This window comes from Fusarium verticillioides, chromosome 7 (genome assembly GCF_000149555.1).
Source record: "Fusarium verticillioides 7600 chromosome 7, whole genome shotgun sequence".
NCBI lineage: Eukaryota > Fungi > Ascomycota > Sordariomycetes > Hypocreales > Nectriaceae > Fusarium > Fusarium verticillioides.
In genome coordinates this window covers 1,524,611-1,545,425 of record NC_031681.1, presented here as the reverse complement: position 1 = coordinate 1,545,425, position 20,815 = coordinate 1,524,611, and the positions used below count along the sequence as shown (strand labels likewise).

At 50.8% G+C, this 20,815-nt stretch overlaps 6 protein-coding genes across 8 annotated transcripts; 3 read left to right on the top strand and 3 right to left on the bottom strand.

Annotated features, from left to right (window-relative positions):
• Window positions 1-221: 221 nt before the first annotated feature.
• Window positions 222-4,227, top strand: FVEG_07026 (phosphatidylinositol 4-kinase). 2 transcript variants are annotated; one of them, XM_018895512.1, is made up of 6 exons: window positions 254-362; window positions 420-542; window positions 681-867; window positions 991-3,421; window positions 3,474-3,675; window positions 3,728-4,106. In XM_018895512.1, exons 2-6 carry the CDS (start codon window positions 463-465, stop codon window positions 3,765-3,767), a joined length of 2,940 nt encoding a protein of 979 aa, XP_018752793.1. In that variant the 5' UTR covers window positions 254-362; window positions 420-462; the 3' UTR covers window positions 3,768-4,106. The 2 variants fall into 2 exon arrangements, with proteins under 2 accessions (XP_018752792.1, XP_018752793.1); XM_018895511.1 differs by having other exon boundaries at window positions 222-542; window positions 3,728-4,227.
• FVEG_07025 (hypothetical protein) lies at window positions 4,204-8,129 on the bottom strand. The gene is made up of 5 exons (XM_018895510.1): window positions 7,639-8,129; window positions 7,469-7,578; window positions 7,081-7,409; window positions 6,637-7,024; window positions 4,204-6,568 (listed from the first exon to the last, which is right to left on the bottom strand). The coding sequence occupies exons 1-5, from the start codon at window positions 7,677-7,679 to the stop codon at window positions 4,659-4,661; spliced, it is 2,778 nt and encodes a 925-aa protein (XP_018752791.1). The 5' UTR covers window positions 7,680-8,129; the 3' UTR covers window positions 4,204-4,658.
• Window positions 8,130-8,464: 335 nt separating this feature from the next.
• On the bottom strand, window positions 8,465-10,192 carry FVEG_07024 (rab family, other). Its single transcript, XM_018895509.1, has 3 exons — window positions 9,639-10,192; window positions 9,515-9,578; window positions 8,465-9,455 (listed from the first exon to the last, which is right to left on the bottom strand). The coding sequence occupies exons 1-3, from the start codon at window positions 9,714-9,716 to the stop codon at window positions 8,890-8,892; spliced, it is 708 nt and encodes a 235-aa protein (XP_018752790.1). The 5' UTR covers window positions 9,717-10,192; the 3' UTR covers window positions 8,465-8,889.
• A 60-nt stretch (window positions 10,193-10,252) lies between these two features.
• Window positions 10,253-12,588, top strand: FVEG_07023 (hypothetical protein). Its single transcript, XM_018895508.1, has one exon. It carries the CDS (start codon window positions 10,408-10,410, stop codon window positions 12,382-12,384), a length of 1,977 nt encoding a protein of 658 aa, XP_018752789.1. The 5' UTR covers window positions 10,253-10,407; the 3' UTR covers window positions 12,385-12,588.
• On the bottom strand, window positions 12,373-17,933 carry FVEG_07022 (hypothetical protein). Of its 2 annotated transcripts, XM_018895507.1 has the most exons (3): window positions 17,818-17,933; window positions 15,184-17,734; window positions 12,373-15,134 (listed from the first exon to the last, which is right to left on the bottom strand). In XM_018895507.1, the coding sequence occupies exons 2-3, from the start codon at window positions 16,251-16,253 to the stop codon at window positions 12,986-12,988; spliced, it is 3,219 nt and encodes a 1,072-aa protein (XP_018752787.1). In that variant the 5' UTR covers window positions 16,254-17,734; window positions 17,818-17,933; the 3' UTR covers window positions 12,373-12,985. The 2 variants fall into 2 exon arrangements, with proteins under 2 accessions (XP_018752787.1, XP_018752786.1); XM_018895506.1 differs by having other exon boundaries at window positions 15,184-17,933.
• FVEG_16001 (hypothetical protein) lies at window positions 16,656-16,817 on the top strand (the record flags this gene model as incomplete). Its single annotated transcript, XM_018905229.1, has 1 exon — window positions 16,656-16,817. The coding sequence occupies one exon, from the start codon at window positions 16,656-16,658 to the stop codon at window positions 16,815-16,817; it is 162 nt and encodes a 53-aa protein (XP_018752788.1).
• Window positions 17,934-20,815: the final 2,882 nt, after the last annotated feature.

The window sequence follows — 20,815 nt, the reverse complement described above, 5'->3', positions numbered from 1 at the left end:
GCCTCCTGCTCGTAGTCCAGGTACTGTATTCAGGGGCTCAATGAGCTTTCTGATTGGGCTATCGATCGTTTTCCTTTACATACTTCTCTGCCCGAGGTGAGAGCTCTAAGTTAGTTTACAAATGGATGCCAAGGCCTGAGCTGTCCGTTCCGGCTCCCTAACATTATCCACTAATATCCGCAACGACTCCTGTAAATCTTCTGAAGAACAAATCATCCTCCACTGACTTTGGGCTTGGACCGTTTCGTCAACCTCGAACATCAACCAGCTTGAAACCGTCGTCACTCATGCGAATGGACTCTTGATTGACTCTCTCTCCTGTCACGCCCGATCCCCTGCCTGCCTGCCAGCCGCGATATCCTGTATTTCTTCCTTCAATTTTTTTTTAATAGCTCAGACCCTAGATGACGAACCGCCAGCTGTCCCTTACAGGCGCTCGCTCCCCCGCGTAAACCAAAACCAATGTCGTGGGACTTGCTTCAGAGGTTCCTCGAGTCCGACGTCTTCAACTCCAACCCCTTTCTCCCCGTCTCATACCTCTCGTGAGTCTCCTAGAAAACCCTGCACGTCCTACAGAAGCCAGCGATACTGGTCGCCGTACACTTTTGCTATACCTCTTCGTTCTCGCTTCTTCCGCCCTCTCCGACGTCGCCAATCGCTAATGCCACCTGTCGCAATAGCCGATATGCCGACCACGTGGGAATTCACTATGTTCTCTGCCAGAAGCTCCGCCAGTTTCCCTACGAGGACATTGAGTTCTTCCTACCGCAATTATGTCACCTCATAATCAGCGTGCACAATGAGTCAATGGCTTTAGAAGAGTTTCTGATGGACCTGTGTGAAGAATCCGTCACAGCAGCGCTGCTGGTACGTTTTGGTGATGATATTCAATCGATAACCCTGTGGGATGGAGTGCGCGAGCCACCGCGTCATGGGAACCGGCGATTGACTGGGATACGGCGAAAAGAGAACTGACAATTGCGTGCGCAGACATTCTGGCTCTTTCAAACATATCTTCACGATCTCTCCTCGAATCCGCAATCCGACTCGTTTCAGACATGTCGCCGTGTCTACAATAAGGTCCAGCACATTGTGTTTGGTCTTGCTGATACCGCTCGTCATGAAAAGATCACAGAAAACGTCCTACCAGTCACGGTACTTTCTAGTTTCGTCCTTGCTAGTATTGCGCTGCCCATGTTTCCTCAGTGGGCTGGCCCTCTCGCAGTCGCCCAAGCTCGCAAGCCTCAACCCATCAGCAATGAAACACAGGAACCGAAGGAGAACCCCAAGCCCACGAGGGCTCGCACAGTGACCGTCGGAAACTCGCGATCGCGGCGTGCCCGAGATAATGGACGGACCTTTAGTGCACCAGATCCTAAAGGGTCAAGAGATTCTTCGCCCAAGCCTGCACGCAGTCCTCGACCGCCTTCGGTGATTATTCCACCGCAAAGGTCTAAGACACCAGCCGGGACGACTCGGCCATCCGCTCTTGAGCTGAGATCACTGGAAGCTAAGCTCAGCACCTCATCTCTTCCACTGCCATCAGCTCAACCTACTACCAGACCGACGACCCCAAACTCAGCAGGCAATGCGCAGCGCCCAGTCGACAACGCAACCCGGCGGCATTCGCACCACGCAAAAGCAGTCCTTACTGTCAGCGACATGTCGCCAGTGCAAAAGACGAGACTTTTAAGACAACATTATTTCAGGTCAGAAACACAATTCTTGACCGCCCTGGAAGGCATCTCGAACCGATTAGTGCTAGTCCCCAAACCCGCTCGAATGAGCGCATTGCGCGCCGAATTGGCTTTAATATCACAGGACTTGCCTGCCGAGATCGACATTCCCGTCATTTGCCCCCCAACTCTGGTTAATGGATCGCCTGGAAAGAGCCGCCATCACCGTATCGTTCGTGTGAACCCTGCTGAAGCGACAGTGCTCAATAGCGCCGAGAAGGTCCCTTATCTGATCATGGTAGAGGTTTTAAGAGATGACTTCTCTTTCGACCCTGACCAACCCGAAAATGACCGACTCCTTAACAGCTTACTAGGAGGTAGCGTTCGCGCAAAGCGTATATTCGACCTTTCTGACTCGCCTCGCCTCTCCCCCACGGTAAAGGCGCCAGAGCCTCTTCTAGACAGTGTCTTTGAACCTGCTTCGGGCGATCTGGGAAGCTCACCACTTTTAAAGGGTATCGATGAGTCGCCAGTTAGAGTCTCTTCTAGACCAGCGCAGAACCATACTGCTCAGCGTCTGCCAAGTGGAGCTACAACGTCGTCTTCGACATTGGACTTGACAACGCCACGGTCATCGGGCACAGGAACCTCGCGATCTAACAGCCCAGGACCCGTCTCACGAAGAATGACTATGCCCATTCAGCGAAGCGCACCAGCTGATCAGCCTGACTTCGGTGCCTTAGCCACGCACATGCGAACTGCTTCTCAGATGCTTGCACAGCTGGAAGCCACCAGCGGAAAGCGTCCAAAGCAGGAAGTAGCTGCTATCAGAGCCAAGATCATCGCCAGCATGCAGAGCCTTGAGGAGAAGAGCTTTGATGTTGACGAGCAAGGCCCAACCTTTGACACAATTATCGCCAAAGCCAGCACAACGCCGATCCCTGTACACAACCCTGACCTGGAGGAAGACGTGCAGATTGACCCGAATCTGAATGCTAGTGCAGGACGTGAGCGTATGGAGAACGATATCAAGACTGGTGGTGTCCAACGGCGTGGAGATCGTGATGACCCTAGTGCGGCCGTCTTTGGTGAAGCTTGGGAAGCTAAGAAGGAACGAATTCGCAAATCATCGCCTTATGGTTGGATGAAGAATTGGGATCTCGTTAGTGTCATCGTCAAGACCGGAGCTGATCTTCGACAAGAGGCATTTGCTTGCCAGCTCATCGATGTGTGTCATAAGATTTGGGTTGATGCCGGCACCGATGTCTGGGTCAAACGTATGCGGATTCTAGTAACTGGAGAGTCGTCGGGTCTGATCGAAACCATTACGAGCGGCGTGTCTCTCCACTCTCTGAAGCGAAGTCTAACGCTGGCCTCCGTTGAGTCTGGTCAGAACCCTCGTAACCGCATTGCGACACTGAGAGACCATTTTCTCAAAGCTTTTGGCCAACCTGATAGCAAAGAGTTTCAGGCTGGCGTTGATGCGTTCAAAAAGTCACTGGCGGCATACAGCATCATCTCTTACGTTCTCCAACTCAAGGACAGACACAACGGCAATGTCTTGGTGGACAGCGAAGGCCATATTATCCACATCGACTTTGGCTTTATGCTTTCCAACTCGCCTGGCTCAGTTGGGTTTGAGGCGGCGCCGTTCAAGTTGACGCATGAATATGTTGATGTTTTGGGTGGACCACTTTCTCCTGATTTTGAAGACTACAAGAGACTTTGCAAGCAAGCATTTCAAGGCAAGATACACCAGAAATACGAAGTTGAGAATTGTGCTAACACGCTGTTCAGCTTTGCGTCGCTCGGCAGACAACATTATTGACCTGGTAGCGATGATGGGACATGACTCCAGGATGCCCTGCTTTGCAGTTGGCATCGCTCAAGTGACAAACACCCTTCGACAGAGGTTCCAGCTTCACCTGAGCGCCGACGAAGCGGAACATTTCGTGGATGATCTCGTTGCCAAATCGTTTGGCAGTTACTACACTCGACTGTAAGTGAAACCTCATTCTGAGTTTCGAATACCGCGTATTGACCTTTCTCAGCTATGACACATTCCAATATCGTACACAGGGCATCTACTAGACAAGTTCAACACAGAAAAAGACTCGAGGAAGGGGATAGTTGATTTCAATGCATAAGAGAAAACTTCAAGAGCTAGGAGTGATATTGGTATAATTCGAGGGCATATGAGATGGCGTTGCGGATGATAGACATGGCTGAATAGCCGAAACACTTACTGATGTGAGTTTTATATGACAACTGACGACTGCGCATGGTGAGGAGGGTAGGAAGTAGTGTGGACTTTTTATTACGTGGTAAAATGGAGGGACGTAGAATAAGGGGATGAATAAATACTGGAAGACTTCTTAAGGCCGTGCCGATATACGCCTCAAAGAATTTGTCTACCATGTCCCAGTGACAGCTATGCTGACGACTGTCTTGCTTGCCTTTATGCAATATACCTACGCAAAGTCGATGCAATGTGTAACTCAAGGATGGATAGACGACCTCACTTCAACGCTGACTGTATATAACGATGACTCCAAGAGCGCGTCTTCATTTCAAGACAGTATTTGATTCACGATACCTGCAAAATTGCCAAGCAAGGCCCTGCTACCTCTAACCGCAAACATATCTTCAAGTCTTTTGATCCATGGTCCTCGCTCCTCGCCCCCCGTTGCCTAGCTGAACCGTAAGCTGGCATCCCGATGAAAACTCGTGTAAGTGTTTCTGATTTTAATGCAACAACCTTTTCCCTTCCCCCTTCTTTTTTTTAAGCTACTCGTACAAGGAAGATTTGATTCCGCATAATGCATCAGCCGCCAAAACCTGATTGTGAACAAATAAAAGGAGGGTAGATGTTGCTTTCATCTTGTAAAGCTTTGAGATTAAGGGAGAATTAGAAATGATCAGAACATGCCCTTCATTGCCTTATCGACTTGGGGACACGTTTCTTGGAGGACCGTTTGAGTTCTAACCCCATCGATCACCCTCCCTTTCTGCCTCGAGTCTTCGCATTCTCTCCTCCTCGTCACCGCCATTAATAACTTCGCTTTGACGTGATGCAGCAGCAGACGTTGACGAGCCGGTCCGACGGCCTTTACGCGACCCTGCATCGTCGCCGTCATCGCCCCGGTTACGTTTCCAACCCGCCATACCAGCGATACGTTGCGCTTCTTTGAGCAAACGCTCGCGATCTCGGGCCTCTCGTTCGAGCGTGTGGGGGTCCTTTCCAGAGTGCTCGGTGCGATTCGAAGAGCTGGTTTTGACTTTCGTGTCGTGACCGCGAGGACCAGAGATAGGCTTCGAGTCTCCAGCATCGATTGACTCGCGTCTGCTGCTATATCTCGAACCTCGATCGCGATTGCGATCGCGGTCCCGTTCTCTGTCCCGGTCTCTGCCACTTTCCCGATCCTTGTCCTTTTCTTTTTCTCGGTCGCGATCGCGATCGCGTCGGTCCCTATCCCGATGTCGATCTTTGCGATCTTTTTCGTTGCGCTCCTTGTCACTACGGTCTCTGTCCTTTTCCCGTCGGCGGTCGCGGTCGTAGTCTCTATCCCGCTGGGAGGGGCGGTGGTTGGACTTTTTGCGATCGTCATCTCTGTCCTTGTCTCGATCCCTCCGCTTGTCCGAGTCTCTATCTCGACGGCTGCGGTGGCTTGATCTTTTGGATTCAGCTGGCGATGCGGAACGGTTTCGGTCAGTATATTTTTCATCCTTATCCTTATCCTTGGACCGTGAAGACTCTTCATCGTCGTGAAAGTGACGCCGGCTTCTATACTTCTTGCGTCGCGAATCGTCATCATAGCCTTCGTCCTCAACAGACTCTGAGCGATGACGCCTACGTCGACGAGAGCTTCGATGTCCCCTGCTGCGACTACGACTTCTGCTGACGGTTCGAGATGCTGATCCTCTTTGGTCATGGTCTCGGTCTCGGTCGCGTTTGTCATGGTCGCGAGGTCGCTCTTTGCTCTGCTCATGACGGGTGTCACGATCCTTGTCCTTTTCACGAGCGTCAGTAGGAATTGGAGCCGGAGAACTACTCCTGGACCGGGATCGGCCTCGGTCTGCTGGGCTATCTCTCATTCCAACCGGTTTAGAGGGAGGGACTTCACTTCCCACCTGGTAACCGCGTGCTCGAAGATGATGAAGACTTGTGTTAGGGAGCCCCTGTCTCATAGCCTTGGGCCCAGTAGGCGCATTCAGAGGGACATCAGCGGCTGCAACTGGACGAACAGCACCGGAAACATTACCCTGACCAAGATCTGAGTTTCCAGGTCCCGTATTACGTGTTGTAGAGGAAGCATCACCGGTAGCGGCATCCGCATTGCCTATGGCCTCACTGGATCCTTCAGCTTGTCCGGCATCAACATGCCCCTCAGTGCTATCGCCCTGAATGGGCTGACCGCTTTCATCAACTTGCTGCTGGCCATCACCCTGATCGACACCGTTCTGACCATTCTGGCCATTCTGACCGGGCCCAACCTGCGGAAATTGGCCTTGGGTCTGATCGTGATAGTTTGGGTTGCCTCCGAACTGGTAACCTCCACGGCCATATCCTCCGTAGTACCCACGGCCACGGCCTCGACCACGTCCGAAAGTGTTGCGGCGATAGTCATTGAGTTGACCATAATTACCTTGATTGTATCCTGTCTGGAATCCTGAGTTAAAGCCTCCAAAGTCACCAGTTCCCATGCCAGGACCATTTTGATTGTAATTATTCTGGTCGAAATTCCACGACTGTGAACCGTTCCAGTTATTATTGGAGCCTTGGCCAAATCCACCTCCAAAACCGCCCATGCCGTTCATTGCCATGCCTTGAAAGCCACCGTTCATGTACATGTTCTGCATCGTCATTGGGTCCATGCCCATGCCCGGCATACCTATAGACGTACATGTCAGCATTTATCGTCACGTGTGCGCTGTCTGATTCATTTCACTGTAAACTTACCCATCATGGGGAAACCACCGAAAGAGTTTGGCGCCATTCCGTTCTGCATAGCCATCATCATCTGCATCTGGTTGAAGTCACCAGAGTTGGAGAATGAGCCATTCGGATAATTGCCATTCATTGAGTCGGAATCGGGCTTCTCTTGATCGCGGTCTTGGTCTTGGTCTTGATCCTCGCCGTTTTCGGCCTCCATTTGTTGTTCGTTTTCTCCGTCGACACCGTTGATTCCTCCTTCACCATTTTGTGTTACAAGAGTTTGCTCGTCGGATTTGTTGTCGATGGGCGCATCCTCTATGCTGCCGTCGGCAGGTGCGCCCTGAGCATCACCTGCCTCAACTTGCTTCGGACTCTCAGTGGCAGGAGTGTCGTCATGATGAGTAATATTCTCCTTTGAAAGAAATATGTTAGTGGAAAGTCCTTGACGAGAATCAGAAGTTTAAGTACCTGGACTACGCGTGGAGCAGGAGCGCCTTCATTTACCCCCTCGGCGCTATAGACCTGTACTGATGATGGCGCGTCGCCCCCCGAAATCTGTTCTATGGGTGTCTCGATGGCAGATGTTTCGGTTGTAGGGAGATTCTGTTTAGGCGCCTCAACCGGCGTCGCTGGTTCTGAGTCTTTGTCTTCCTTCGGTCGGCTTGCCTCGCGTTTCTTCTCCGCAGTGCGCAGGAAGACCCTGATTGTGGTCCTCAATGATTTATTGGGATTGCAGTCCTCGGCGGACAAGGGTGAGTGTTCGCAAACAGGGCATGACGCGGGTAGATTGGATTGACCTTGACGCAGTGTTAGCACGAGGATGTAGTGGGCGAGCTTGCAGGGACCGATCGCGTACAAGATTCGCATATTGCCTGTTCGCAACAAGGAAGACGGTAGGCGTTGACCGCGAGCTTACTACAGATCGCGCATCGCAACTTGATTGGAATATCGTCGGGCGCAAGAGACCTGCAGAAGAGCATTAGCTTGCGCGTTGGCGCGGTCTTTCATCCAGGCTGTGTAACATACCGAATCAGCTCCGCCTGAGCTTCCGTGATTGTTAATGCCATGGCGATATGTTGCTGATCTGTGACGGAGCAGCCCCGAAACCAAGGACAGAGCCTAAGATAGCAGAAGAAGCGTCATGGGAAGGCTGTGTGTTGTAAGAAATGATGGTAGAAAGAAAAGAGGAGAGCAGAGGAGGAAGAGGTTTTGCTCAGGCAGATATGCAGCAAGGCCGATCTTTTTCAAAGGTTCTGGTGCAACAGAATCACAGTCACTGTGATTGATTGGCGCGACGTTAGGGAATTACGAAGTGAGCTAAGTAAAGGTAGGTACTTATGCAGTAATTCAACTCGGTCAAAGAACAGTGAAGGGGAAAAAAATGATTAGTATAAAGAGAGAAGAAGCCAGGCCTGTTTGCTTCTGACGCAAAGGCCAACAGCAACTGGCTGCTAAAGGGCTCTGATGAGGTTCAAAATCGTGTAAAAAAGAGTGGGCCACAGGCACACGCCAAGCCCAACAGGTACAGAGTAGGTAGAGGCGGCAGAATCCGACTGTGATCACGTGACCAATAAGAGAGTTGTGATATAAGGTACTCCGTACAAACGACCAAAACAGCATGAAATGAACAAGTACCGAATACCTATAATGATAAGGTTAGGATTTGCTGGGCTAAAGGGCAAACGCCTAACCATTAATTATGCCTCGATTGCGGATTGGTTGAGTAAGGTAATCATCGCAACTCGTACTGAGGTGTGAGGTGAGCTGAAATGATCGATAGTTAACTAGCAGAGCGTTCAGATACCAGAATGACTCTTAATCATGGAGACGTAATTTACTGAGTTTGCAGGGGACTTGAACAAGTGGAAATGATTATTGAGTCATTGTTTGGATTAGGCTAGCGACTGATATTGTTAGGCAGAGCACATGAGAGGTACACTGGCGGCGCCTTAGTAGTAGTTCCTGTTATCAAAGAAACTCTCGCCCAACCCTTTCTGGAAGTGGTATATGCCCAGTCCATCAGTTTTGTTATTACGAGAAAGAGATAGACAAGACCACTAATAATTTTCCATACATGCCGCAACAAAACTCAGCTAGGTAATAACAGGAAAAGGAAAGACAAAAACCGCAGAGTCAACTCCCATGTTCTCCTCAGCATCGATCCCAAGCAAACGGCTCGCAGGAAAAGGGCAGCATAACGTGCAACAAAATCAATTGTCGTGTGCACCTTCAACTCATCCTCTCACCCTCATCGACCCATAAACCACTCAACTCCGTCTAGCAAGCACAGCTATCCTTAGCACCAACATCCTTGGGACCACCGAGATTTACTCTTTGCTCCTCGCCTGCCCGGCTGGCAGCATTCGATGCGCCAGCTCCTCTAGCACTCTTCAATGAAGTCTCGGGTATGGCGTTTGCGATGGCTGTGAAAACCTCGGTAACGTTATGCCCGCTCTTGGCACTGGTCTCAAAGAATAGTAAACCCTCCTCTTCCGCATATGCCTGAGCCTCTTCTGTTGGAACCTTGCGTGCGTCGCCAGAGTCGTCACCTTCCTCGCCATCTTCACCATCAGCACCAGCACCCGAGTCACCCGTCAGATCCAACTTGTTGCCAACCAGTGCGATAACGATGCCAGGAGATGCTTGTCGCTGCAACTCTGCGACCCAGTGCTTGGCTTTGATCAGAGATGTGGGTTTGGTGAGATCATAAACGACGAGAGCGGCCTGAGCATTTCGGTAGTACATTGGAGCCAGCGAGGCGAAGCGCTCCTGGCCGGCGGTATCCCAAATCTCAAACTTGATTGTCCTTGTGGGAAGATTGCATTTTTGGGTCAAGAAAGCGGCTGTTGGCGCAACTGTCAGCGACGTAATGGAAGGTATTGGGGAGGTCCAAGATACATACCACCAATAGTGGGCTCCTTGTTTTCTTGGAAATCGTTGTTAACGAAGCGCAAAACGAGAGACGACTATGAGCTCAATTAGTATGCTAGGAGATGATTTCGCAGCATGTGGTTGATCAAGCTCACCTTTCCGACGGCGGCTTCACCGAGAAGCACCAGCTTGACGCTGCTGCTGGGCTTTGGGGTGTTGGCAGAGTCGGCCATGATTGCGGGATCGCTCGGAGATGAGGTCAAGTTGGACGAAGTAGTTTCTTTATGGTTGAGGCAAGTCGGAAGATCGATATCGTCGTAAAAAGGCGGACACGTAGCGTAGACGGAGGGTTATTAAAGACGGAACGATTATCGGGAGGCTAATGGTTTTGATGAAAGGTGCCTGGGGCAGAGGAGGTAAAGACGCGACGTCAGTAAGTAAGGTAGAGTTACCGCAAGGTTGGTTTAGTAGTGGAGGTCAGTCGAGTCGGTACTCCGTATAGTATTGTAGAAGCACCCTGCATAGAGTGTACCTAAGGAGGTACCTAGCAGCCGTAGCGGCGAAAGGGCCCAGTTCCAGGCGCTTTTCTAGAGGCTTTTAGTGGCCGGGGTTGGTCAGTTCGGTTCCCTGATGACGAAGCCACATGCAGCCGCTGCCAGCGCTCAAGACAGCTAAGAAAAGAGTTGCCGTTGATTGGTTGACGTCAATCTACTCGGCTTTATATTTCACCATATTCCGACTCCCCGCCAAATTTTCAAAGCGGCAGAAAAAAAAAAGTTGATACAAGCGCATGGAAGCTCTAATTGGGTCTCTCGATAAAGATAGTGTCGCTTGTTGCAGTCTTTTCTTACACTCATTCTCTCAACGCAGGACCAATTGCTTCTTTAGTCAATCCCTTGCTTGCTCTCAAGAACTATCTCCATCATGGGGAAGTCCACCGAGGATCCCCAAAACACCAAACGCACCCTCCTCGATGATAGCGACTCCGAATCAGAAGATGGAGGCGCCGCTATCGCTACGACCGGCTTCAAGGTGAACGAGGACTTTGCCCGTCGTTTCGAGCACAACAAGAAGCGAGAAGAGAGACAAAGACTAGAGGAGAAGTTCAAGAATACAGGAAAGCAACCAGACAATGACGACGACGACGAGTCATCCTCGTCTGACGAAGAAGAAGATGAAGATGGCTTTCTTGCTACTGAAGATCTCGACGCCCAGATCTCTGCCACTCTCCAAGCCATTCGAAACAAGGATCCCAAGGTCTACGACAAGGAAGTGACCTTCTACAAGCCCGATGACCCCGCCGCCACTGCAACCGAGAAAGAAAAGAAGGAAAAGCCAGTCTACTTGAAGGACTACCACCGAGAAAAGTACATGCGAGGCGACACTGGTGCCGAGGATGCCGACGAGGATGTACCCATGACCTACAACCAGGAACAAGATGTCCTCAAGAATTCAATCGTGGCTGAGATGCATGCTGCCGCCAATGAGGACTCTGACGACGAGGACGGTGGTTTCATGAAGCGAAAGGAGACAGAAAAGACGGACTCAAATGCTGTACACCCCTCGCGCAAAGCAGCCATGGCCATCACCGAGGTTGATGTTGCCAACGCAGACAAGAACCCTGAGACTTTCTTATCGAATTTCATGAGCGCGCGTGCCTGGGTCCCCCCAGATGGTTCGAACTGGAAAGCGTTCGAGTCGGATGAAGGAGAGGATGATGATGACCGCGCCGACCAGTTCGAACAGGCTTACAACTTGCGATTCGAGGACCCAGAGCGGAGCAACGAATTCCTTCGATCATATGCTCGTGATGTTGCCGCAGCCAAATCAGTCAGGCGTGAGGAGAAGACTGGTCGCAAGCGTCAACGTGAACTTGAACGTGAGCGCAAGGAGGCCGAGAAGAAAGAGAGGCGTGAGGAGAAGGCTCGTCTAAAGAAGCTCAAGCTTGATGAGGCCCAGGAAAAGCTGCGCAAGATCAAGCGCACAGCTGGCAATGCGGGCAAGGATCTGACTGATGAGGACTGGATCAAGTTCCTCGACGAGGCATGGGAGGATGACAAGTGGGAAGAGGAGATGAGGAAGCGATTTGGTGACGATTACTATGCTCAACAAGACGATGCTGTAGCATCAGAGGACGAGGAACAAGAAGGCGGGAAGAAGAAGTCCAAGCACCCCAGGAAGCCAAAATGGGATGATGATATCGACATCAAGGATATCATTCCAGATTTCGAGGACGATGAAAAGAAGCCAAACATTAGCCTAAGTGATGTCGAAGACAACGCCCAGGCAGGCGAGGATGAGGAAGACGAGGACGAGGATGGCCGGGCCTCCAAGAAGCGCAAGACAGACCACAAGAAGGCCCGCAAGGAGTCCCAGAAGCAAGCTCGTCAGGAGCGCGCCAAGCTTGAGGCTCTTGTGGACTCCAAACTTGAGCTTACCGACCATGCCATCTTCAAGCAATCATCTCATGCTCCTTTCCGCTACCGCGAGACCTCTCCTCAATCTTTTGGAATGACCGCGCGCGATATTCTCCTCGCTCCCTCCGACGCTGCCCTCAACGACTATGCTGGACTCAAGAAACTTGCCACCTTCCGCGACCAGGAGAAGAAGCGTAAAGACAAGAAGCGTCTCGGTAAGAAGGCTCGTCTACGCCAGTGGCGTCGTGAGATCTTTGGAAAGGAGTACGAGCGCGACGGTCCTACATATGGCTTCGAGCGCTTGATCTCTGCCGATGAAGACGCTGGTGGCGCCGTGATCGAGCCCGCGAGTGATAAGAAGAAGAAGCACAAGAAAGAAGATGGCGAGGAGGATAACGTGGTAGGCGATGTTGGTGAGAGGAAGAAGAAGCGAAAGAGGCCCAAGAGCAAGAAGAGTGCTACTACCACTACAGCGGAGGAATAGAAGGGTGTTGGGGGGATCGATCAAGATACCACTGCGATAGCATAATAAGAACCAGGCGTTCATCTTGTATTTCTAGTTACATTAGGCTGTCTTTTCAAGTAGAAGAGTTGGGCCCGTCCCATCACAAAAGCAAGATGCATTCATTTCAACAACATTTTAGAAACTTTGATATATTCTTAGCGAATTATCTCATCTCTTGGCAAACGAATGTCAACTAATCTCTCAATGAGCATGACGGGTATGATGGTATCTCAAGTACTTAAAACACAATTTTCCTTTCCCCCCACGGTTAGATGACGCGTCCGACAATATTCGCCATACAAACTTCAATATGCCTCTTCGCCAATACCCAACCAAATCCAGCCTTATCTCTGGTACAGATTCCCATGTGGAAAGTTACAACGAACAAAACAAAGAAAGAAAAAAAAGGAGAAAAATATAAGACATCACCCAAGGCTCGTGGCCTTCAGGTTCAAGTCCTGGCTGACAATGTCTTCTGGCCACACTGCCTAGGTCAATATCGTGGCCCAGTGAACTTGTGTGGCCGCGAAGACCTCCGGGAATATGGCGTTACCCAGGCTAACCACTCCGACAGTCCCTCCTAAGGACCCTGTTGCTGTAGCCCACCCAATGCATTCGGCGTTGCCAAACCACTACCCCCTCCCCCAAATACTCCCGTAAATGGGTCAATTCCACCCATGTTGAAGCCGGGATCTTGGCCCATCTCTGGAGGCTCCATGTTGAATGGCATGAACCATGCGGACGATGCTTCCGGTCCGCTAAGCCCTGCTCCATCAGCTATACCAGCTGCTTGCCCATTCATGCCCGCCTTAGCCGCAGATCGCCGACCTTGTAAGCCTCCATCGGAGTGGGTTCCCGAAGCAACAGCGTCCCAGTCAAGGCCGCTCATTATATCCTGACCACCACCCAACCCCGTGCTGGCGTCCAAGGAATATCCCCCGAAGACAAGCTGACGATCGAGGGGGTCAATATTTCCATTTGCGCCCTGTCCAAAGTTCATGGCTAGCAACTCAGGAGGGAAGAATGTGGGGGTGTGGGCATGATGGGAGAACGCCGTCATGTTGGCTGGACTCATAGGTGACATAGCTGTGCTAAAAGCTGGGTTTTGCGCGTTTGATACTGCGAGAGGATTGTAACTGTTAGAGGGCAGTCCCAATCCACCCGAGAACCTACGTTCCTGAGCCCCAGAGACCGAGTCTGCGTCTGTCCCTTGTATGGACTCGAGATGCTGACCTGACTGAGTCGGCAAACCAGCTTGTTTCTTGGCGCTCTGCTTCCTCTTAGGTCCCACAGCGCGAATGGTATCCTTAAGCTCAACACTCTGGGGTGTTGGAAGCGTGGAGAAGTATTCTTCCACCGATTGCAGCTCGGGCTTCGCTTCCAGAACGCCATCTGCTCCCGAATCCTTCCGTTTATGGGTGGCAGGGTCCATGAATTCGGCATCAGAGAGGCCATGCGGGTACCGGTTGAACCAGTCTCCGTATTGAAGGAAAGACGATTGCGCTGCACGGTCTTGCAGATTTGCACCAGCTCTCATAGCGTCTAGGGCATTTCGATACTGAGTGCGCACATTCTCCACCATCCAGTGAAACATGCCCCAATACTTCTTCATCTTATGAAGATACTTGACATTGGTGGTCAGATTGGCTTCGGCTGTTGGCTTCATGTTGGGATTTCCAGATATGACACCCAGTATGTGGACTGTTGTGGAGGAAAAGGCGCAGTATCCAGCAAAGGGTGCCGAAACAAAGCATCGCGATTGTTCGGCTTCGCGAAGGAGCTCAGATATCTGATTCGCAGCACTGAAAGTCCTCTTACTCGCTTCAGAGAAAAAGTCATCATGAACACCTTGCTGCTTTCGCGCTGACATCGCTGCTCGACTCACAAAAAGGATGTTATGCTGCAGGCAGATATGCATGAAAAGAAATTGACTTGCCGTGTTCTCTGTCTTGTGGACGTCAAGATTCTCAGCGGAGTACTTGAGTGACGAAGGTAAACAGGCTTCAAGATTCACAACATCGTTGAGATGCTTCACATATTGAGATTCGTCCTCCCACATGGGGTTTGGGTCCAGATCCTTTCCCCCTTGGCTAAGGTAGGTAATGATTCGTCCCCAGAGGGCGATGGCTCGGATCAGAAATGCTGCAACTCCCATGTTGTCTCGTGCATCAGCAAGTTGCCCATCATTGGGTGATGCTGGGTGAGGAACTTGACCATCGAGCATCTCGGTTGGAGCAGGCATATCGAATTGGAAGTACTTCTCCTTCACCGGCAGAGGAATCTGGATCGTATCCTCTCTGATGAACATGGGCCGATCTGTCCCCGAAGAGTTGAAACGGTCCATGAGAAAGCACGCCCACATTATACGTCGTCGAATTTCTCGGTCGATGAAGCTAAGCTGTTTTTTAGGACCAGTACGACCAGAGGGGTCATACTCGAGGTCTTTATGCAGCTGAAGGGCGAAGGCCATGCGAATTGCTTGACCGCCCAAAGCCCAGCTACGGCCACCCTGGCATGTTCCAAATTCGTGAAGGCCCAAAATGAGGAGACAGGTCAAAATTGTGAGATTTGGCCATTCGTATCGCCTGGTACAGATATCTCGAGCGTGTGACGCCCATTCTTCGCCGCGTAGGAACTCTGGTCCCGAAGAATTCACTAGTGGGCTCGAAGTGAAACGAGCAGCTACAGCGCACACTGTGAGGACAAGCACTGGGGGCAGCGTACCATTCCTGTGGACCATTAGCAAGACACACATGTTTTGATCTTGAAAGAACTCACTTCAGCTTTCGCATATAACTGGGTTTGTGGAGAAGATGATATGATTGACCGTAGATGTTGTCGAAAAACACCTCGGCCAGGTGCTCCTGGATTTCTTTGGAGGGTAGTGCCTCAGTGCCTTCATGCTGAAGCTTATTCTCTTCGGCTTCCTGTACTTGTAGGCTACTGGGCCTATCATCGCCATCGATCTTGGGCTTCGAGGGCGCCTTGGCCCACGCTTCTAGATCAGGTCCAAAGGCTTCCTCGGCGCCACGCTTTTTGGTTGCCTTATTTGAAGGTACGGTTCCTGGTATCGCTGGTTTAACAACGGCCCGAGTCACGGACGAAGCTACTTCCTGATCGGACTTGGGAATGACCTTGATAATGCGTTCTTCCATTCGCTTCAATCGCTTATCAAGCATGGCCATGTAGTCTGTTCGTGGCGCCGCCTTTCGAGTGGTGACCTTATATACACATGGTATACGAGAGCGTAAACAGTGCTTGCAGGCAGGCTTCTCGCCCGAGCAGCGGATCTTCTTTCGGCGGCATGCAATGCACGCGAGCGGTAGGCGTTTTCTTTCCTTGCCAGCTTTTGTCTTCAGCTCACTCCACGCCGGTGTGGCATCGGCTTTATCCTCCTTGGGTTTACCGCCCAAATCCGTGGCATCTGCACGACTACGGGAAGCCAATCCAAACTCATCTGTAGCCGAATCTTCGAGGACATTGGATGCGGGAGACGTCCTATCTGGAGGAGCATCGGAGCCATCCATGCTCTGGCTCCGGTTGCCTCCAGGGAGGGTGCCAAATGGCAAACCGTTGTGTGCGAGTCCAGACATCGCCTGGTGCTGAGAAAATGCAGTGGGTGATTGCGAAGCGTGGGCGTGGGCGTGATCGGCCAGAGAAACGAGAGAAGGTTGGTCAGGAAGACCTTGGTAAGCAAACGCGAAATCGTCAAAATGTGAGTGATCCATCAAGGCGCCGTGAGACGGAGATGGCACAGCGTGCAATTCAGCGACGTCGCGATAGATTTGAGGACCGGAACCGAAGGACTGCTGGGCATGTTGAGAATTCGAAACGGCACGACCGGACATGGCTCTGCCAGGAACAGAGTTGCGACGCGGGCCTTCCGAGGCCGGGAATCCGGTATTGTAAAACAAAATCTACCGGACCGGTGTGGTTGCGGCGATGGAGCGAAACAACAGAATTGAGCAGGGGATTCACGCTTGCGAGTGCAGCCCGGCTGTGCGAAACGAAATCTTTATAACGGTTGGCGGCGGCAGCTGTTGTGCAGGTTAAAACGCTGCAGCGCAAGAGCGTTGAGATTTGAGGTAACCCGAAGTCGTCCGGGGAGTTTATGGAGAACCAACGGGTACGTATGTAGTCAGTGACTCCCCGCACTGCAAGCTGGGGATTGGTCTGCGCCCCGGCTGGGGCGAAGGAACTGGCGGAAGTGAATTGAGAACCGTTAGGAAGGTCGATTCAACAGTGATGCAATGGGTATCGGACCAGGCCGCACGAGTCGACGTTCCGTGAGGAAAGAAATCCGTCTCTTCGGAAAGTTGCGAACTGAACTCTCGGTGGTGTTTGAAAGAGGTGCAAGAAGGGCCCTTGGTCTTTGGGTGGAAGAGATTGAGTCGTGGAAGCTGGGGGTTTAAGGCCCAGAATCACAGAAGGGTGGGGACCTTAAGTGGTAGAAAATCAAATAGCAGCGATCACGATAGGTTAGAGAGGTTGTCGTGCACGGTCCCGGTGTGCGACTGTGGGGTAGAGAAACAGCAGCGTCTGTCTGGCTCTTGGGACTTGATAGCTTTGGAGAATTTGGTTCAGGGTTGGGCCGCTTTTGGACTCATCTCTCCTCTTGTATCTCTTCCATGGCGATGCTAGCCATGTAATCCATGTTCACAACCATGCCCTGCCCTGCGAGAAAGACAAGGAATCGGTGGAGACGTCGGCCGTCGACAACGCGCGTGGTGGAGGCCGGTGGTGGGTGTGGAAGTCCCCTAAACGTTTAGTACAGTCGTAGCAGCTGTAGGGAGTAGGGGGTGACGTGATGTGATTGATTGATGGTCTGTGTAGTGTTGTTGTGTTTGAGTTCATGTCATGTGTAAACCGTTGGTGCATACAAACGGGACAGGAGATTGTGGTCGTCACTCATGTTGGACAGGCAGATTGACAGTGTCTATGACTTTGTGTTGATGGTGATGTTGTATAGAAACAAATTGGCTGGATCGGAGAAACGTGGATAAGGTAAGGTAGGTATAGATAAACGAATGCCCATCTCCTTCCTTCCTCGCTTCCATCACATCCAAACAACGAACTGACAACTATCACCAGGAAGGACCAACAGATATTGCCCAAGAAGGAATCTCCGCCCAGGGTCTTTTCTACTCTTGACATCGCATATCCCAAAACAGATCATACATGCTCGGCACTAAGACAATGGTTCCTGAATATGTATGGCCTTGAAAGCTGCCCTGAGTCGTTGACTGCAACTTAGGCATAAAGATCTACCTACAGAGTCTCTCTACCTCATTATGATGTTCGTATGAAAACTCTTCGTCCTCGAATGTTACTGGGGGAAAAACTCAGCATCTCCTGGTCAGATCAAAGAGGCATTTCTCCTGCTGTTAATTTTAGCTTGATACGAACACGTACGTAGGTAGTCATTGCGGCTCGTTCGGCTTAATGTGAGGCTTAGTCGCTTGTATTAACTCTACAAGGCATCGCGATCTTCCTCATGTTGTCGTCTTTGGTTTGGTTTGGTTTGGTTTGGTTTGGTTTGGCTGGCTTGGGTTGTCACTGTCAAGTCAAGGTTCACTGAGACAAGGCGCGGCAGGATATCAGAGGGCTAGCCAGGTGAACTAAGGCGGGCCAGGGGACCCTTGAACCTGTCTTGGCCTGGTTTGTCTGAGTCTGGTTGCCCAGGACCCCAGGCTATCAAGGCGATGCAAGCATAAAAGCGGCAAAAAGCAGGGCGTGAGTTCACCCAGCAAGAGACCGTCTCAGCTCGATCTTGGACTGCAGGTGCACTAAAACCCTCTGATGGCATGAACTAGTCGAGAAATGCCGGAGCCGGCCAGGGTCTAAACCGCTCGACTACCGACCCGTGTTGTGGGCATCACGTCTCGTATTGTAGCATTCTGTTCCCCTGCATTAAGACGCGGTGTTATTCCTCAACGGTTATTTCCCTCTGGATGGTTCTTCCCTGCAGAAGCGACGATACATGGTGCCAAGAAACGTCGACTATGGAGTCGGTATGTATGTATGGAACAGGCGGCTCAGATGATCTGCGGCTTAGATGCCTTTGGAATCACCAATTGAGCAGACCACGGGATATCTTGCATGCACTCCAGCCCCGGCCAGGGTCGACGTCCTTCGAAACCACTATCCCGGACCCTTGTTCGGCGTGGACGGCATCTTCCGAGAAGTTTGGTGCTAGTTAGGGGCAAGTTAGACTTCACGGTCAAATAACTAGGTGTCATAAATGCTACGTGGACCTCATGTACTCCATAGGAGAACAATTATTGTTCTGGCGATACGGTATGGTGATTTACAGCAAATTGAAACATGTAGACGTGTTCATCATATATGGCTCAACAACAGGCGAGGTGCCTGTCCCTCCCACAGGGAGTCAATCTACGGATACTGGGCCGGCATATTGGACCAGAATATCACATCTACGCGAGTCCTACCCATCACGCGTACTTGGTAAGGCTTAGACTTGGGGGCCAGGAGGGAAGAAAAGGTAAATTGGAGGAGGCATGAGACAGAAAACGGCTGTTCTGTCCTGCTGCACAGACATTTCAGTACATGGATCCCTTGCCTACCCAAAAGTTCCTCGTCTCCTCCAAGATCATCTCCCTAGGGCTGTAGGGAGTGTAGCAACTGACTCTCTCACTCAAACCGCTGGGTCGGTCATCACGATGTGGTTGAGAGGTATCCGTATGATCGCCATAGAATCAGTCGAGCATGGATATCGTGACAAGCGAAGGCAACTGATGATCCGGTCTAGAACCTCAACATGATGGCCTCTCATTTTACGGATACGTACGGGGGTACATACTTTTTGCCGTCTACATACGACCAGACCCCCTGGACGTCAATGACATATGCAGAGAGAGAGTTACATACCATGGGATCCTCACCATCTTTTCTGGTGCACGCACATTCATTCATTCATTCATTGCTCACTGGCTCTGACACACGCACGCAGCCAGCACTACATACACTACAACACAGCGAGCGAGCATCATCCTCGTCGGGCCGGTGCCTCTGCTGCCGGTTCCATAAATGATTCTCTCTTTCTACTCTGAACGGGCGTAATAGCAACGCGGTCCGCCCGTCGCAGACGCTACTGACCAAGGCAAGGTAACATAACCTGCATGTGCCATAGCATCTGTGTGTTTGCGCCGCACTGCATCATCCTGGTGATCAGCAGGAGATTCTCTTGTGTGTTTTGTGTGCCAGAGGAGGGACAGTGACATCTAGGCTATGCAATCTAGCTGTTGCTTTGTTTTGGTGGGTTTTTTTTGGCCTTTCTGCGATACGGGCTGTTGAGTTCCTAGTAGTATCGTGTATGTGGGATAAGTGGGATAATAAATACGCGTGGGGTTGGGCTTATAGACGCGACGAATAGATATCAAACCAACGAAATTAGGTCATTATCTCAAACACGCAGAGTCCTTGCGCACGAACTCGCCTAAGCCCTACAAGGAGTTGACTTAAATTAACACACTTTATGATGCCGAAAAAGGATCAAATAGCATATGCTTATGCCTATGCCTATGTGTGCCTAGTACATATCCGTAGGTAGGTAGGTAGGTTAAGGTACCTTAGTTATGGCTATGGGTGTTTATTAATACACACATGGAAGTCTGTCTGTTGGGCTGCGCGCTGAGCTTCATTGGCATATATTAGTCTGTCTACCCTAGGCTGTCTAGGTTGTCGCGGCCTCAAAAAGATAACTTACTTATTAGCATTATTTCACCACCTAGGTACTCTCAGATTAGACATAAACACCTGCCAATTCCAGGATGATTCACAGGACTAACTCTCCTCTCCCTCTCTCGAGTCTCAGGTCAGTCTCCTCTGCATCTCCTTCTGGATGGTATCACAGCATAGTTTCTCAGCATATCTTGACTGGCACTTCAAGATCCAACCATCTTCCTCAACCACTTACACCGTGCAACCTGCAACCTGCAACATGTCTGAGCCTCGGTCCGTTTCGGCCATGGCCCGATCTTGGTCGCAGAAGTGAAACCGCTATTAATGTTGCACGGCATAAAACATAGATGATATCCCCCGGTTGTGGCCATGCTGTCACATCAACAACATGAATCTTCCACACAAAAAGAAGGCCATGTGCACCTCGAACTATAAACAGTGGGATCGTGAGAGAATGAGAAAGTTGATAGTTATCTAACTTTCATTTCAATCTTGGGTGGTATCTAGAGATGTAGCTCATCTTCCCCTGGCCTTTCACTCAACATACCTCCGTACCTAGCCTTGGGGGATTGTTCCAACAGCCGGGCCAATTATGGATCATAAACTCAAATTTGTTCATCAAAAAGCACTATCCCTTCATTAATCTAAAAACCAAACCAGGATCCCACTTATCCAAACTCCTGGAAATGCTAGGCTAGGTATCCTGCTA

What these genes read in the sequence shown, in the direction of transcription:
- FVEG_07025 (XM_018895510.1), bottom strand. Translation starts at nt 7,679, where the DNA reads ATGGCATTAACAATCACGGAAGCTCAGGCGGAGCTGATTCG. An exon ending in CTGCTCCACGCGTAGTCCAG is followed by an intron (nt 7,025 to 7,080) that starts GTACTTAAACTT and finishes TTTCTTTCAAAG; the next exon opens with GAGAATATTACTCATCATGA. An exon ending in CGGTGGTTTCCCCATGATGG is followed by an intron (nt 6,569 to 6,636) that starts GTAAGTTTACAG and finishes GTACGTCTATAG; the next exon opens with GTATGCCGGGCATGGGCATG.
- FVEG_07026 (XM_018895511.1), top strand. Translation starts at nt 463, where the DNA reads ATGTCGTGGGACTTGCTTCAGAGGTTCCTCGAGTCCGACGTCTTCAAC. An exon ending in TTGCAAGCAAGCATTTCAAG is followed by an intron (nt 3,422 to 3,473) that starts GCAAGATACACC and finishes CACGCTGTTCAG; the next exon opens with CTTTGCGTCGCTCGGCAGAC. An exon ending in GGCAGTTACTACACTCGACT is followed by an intron (nt 3,676 to 3,727) that starts GTAAGTGAAACC and finishes GACCTTTCTCAG; the next exon opens with CTATGACACATTCCAATATC.
- FVEG_07024 (XM_018895509.1), bottom strand. Translation starts at nt 9,716, where the DNA reads ATGGCCGACTCTGCCAACACCCCAAAGCCCAGCAGCAGCGTCAAGCTG. An exon ending in GTGAAGCCGCCGTCGGAAAG is followed by an intron (nt 9,579 to 9,638) that starts GTGAGCTTGATC and finishes TTGAGCTCATAG; the next exon opens with TCGTCTCTCGTTTTGCGCTT. An exon ending in CAAGGAGCCCACTATTGGTG is followed by an intron (nt 9,456 to 9,514) that starts GTATGTATCTTG and finishes TTGCGCCAACAG; the next exon opens with CCGCTTTCTTGACCCAAAAA.
- FVEG_07023 (XM_018895508.1), top strand. Translation starts at nt 10,408, where the DNA reads ATGGGGAAGTCCACCGAGGATCCCCAAAACACCAAACGCACCCTCCTC.
- FVEG_07022 (XM_018895506.1), bottom strand. Translation starts at nt 16,253, where the DNA reads ATGTCCGGTCGTGCCGTTTCGAATTCTCAACATGCCCAGCAGTCCTTC. An exon ending in AGTTATATGCGAAAGCTGAA is followed by an intron (nt 15,135 to 15,183) that starts GTGAGTTCTTTC and finishes AATGGTCCACAG; the next exon opens with GAATGGTACGCTGCCCCCAG.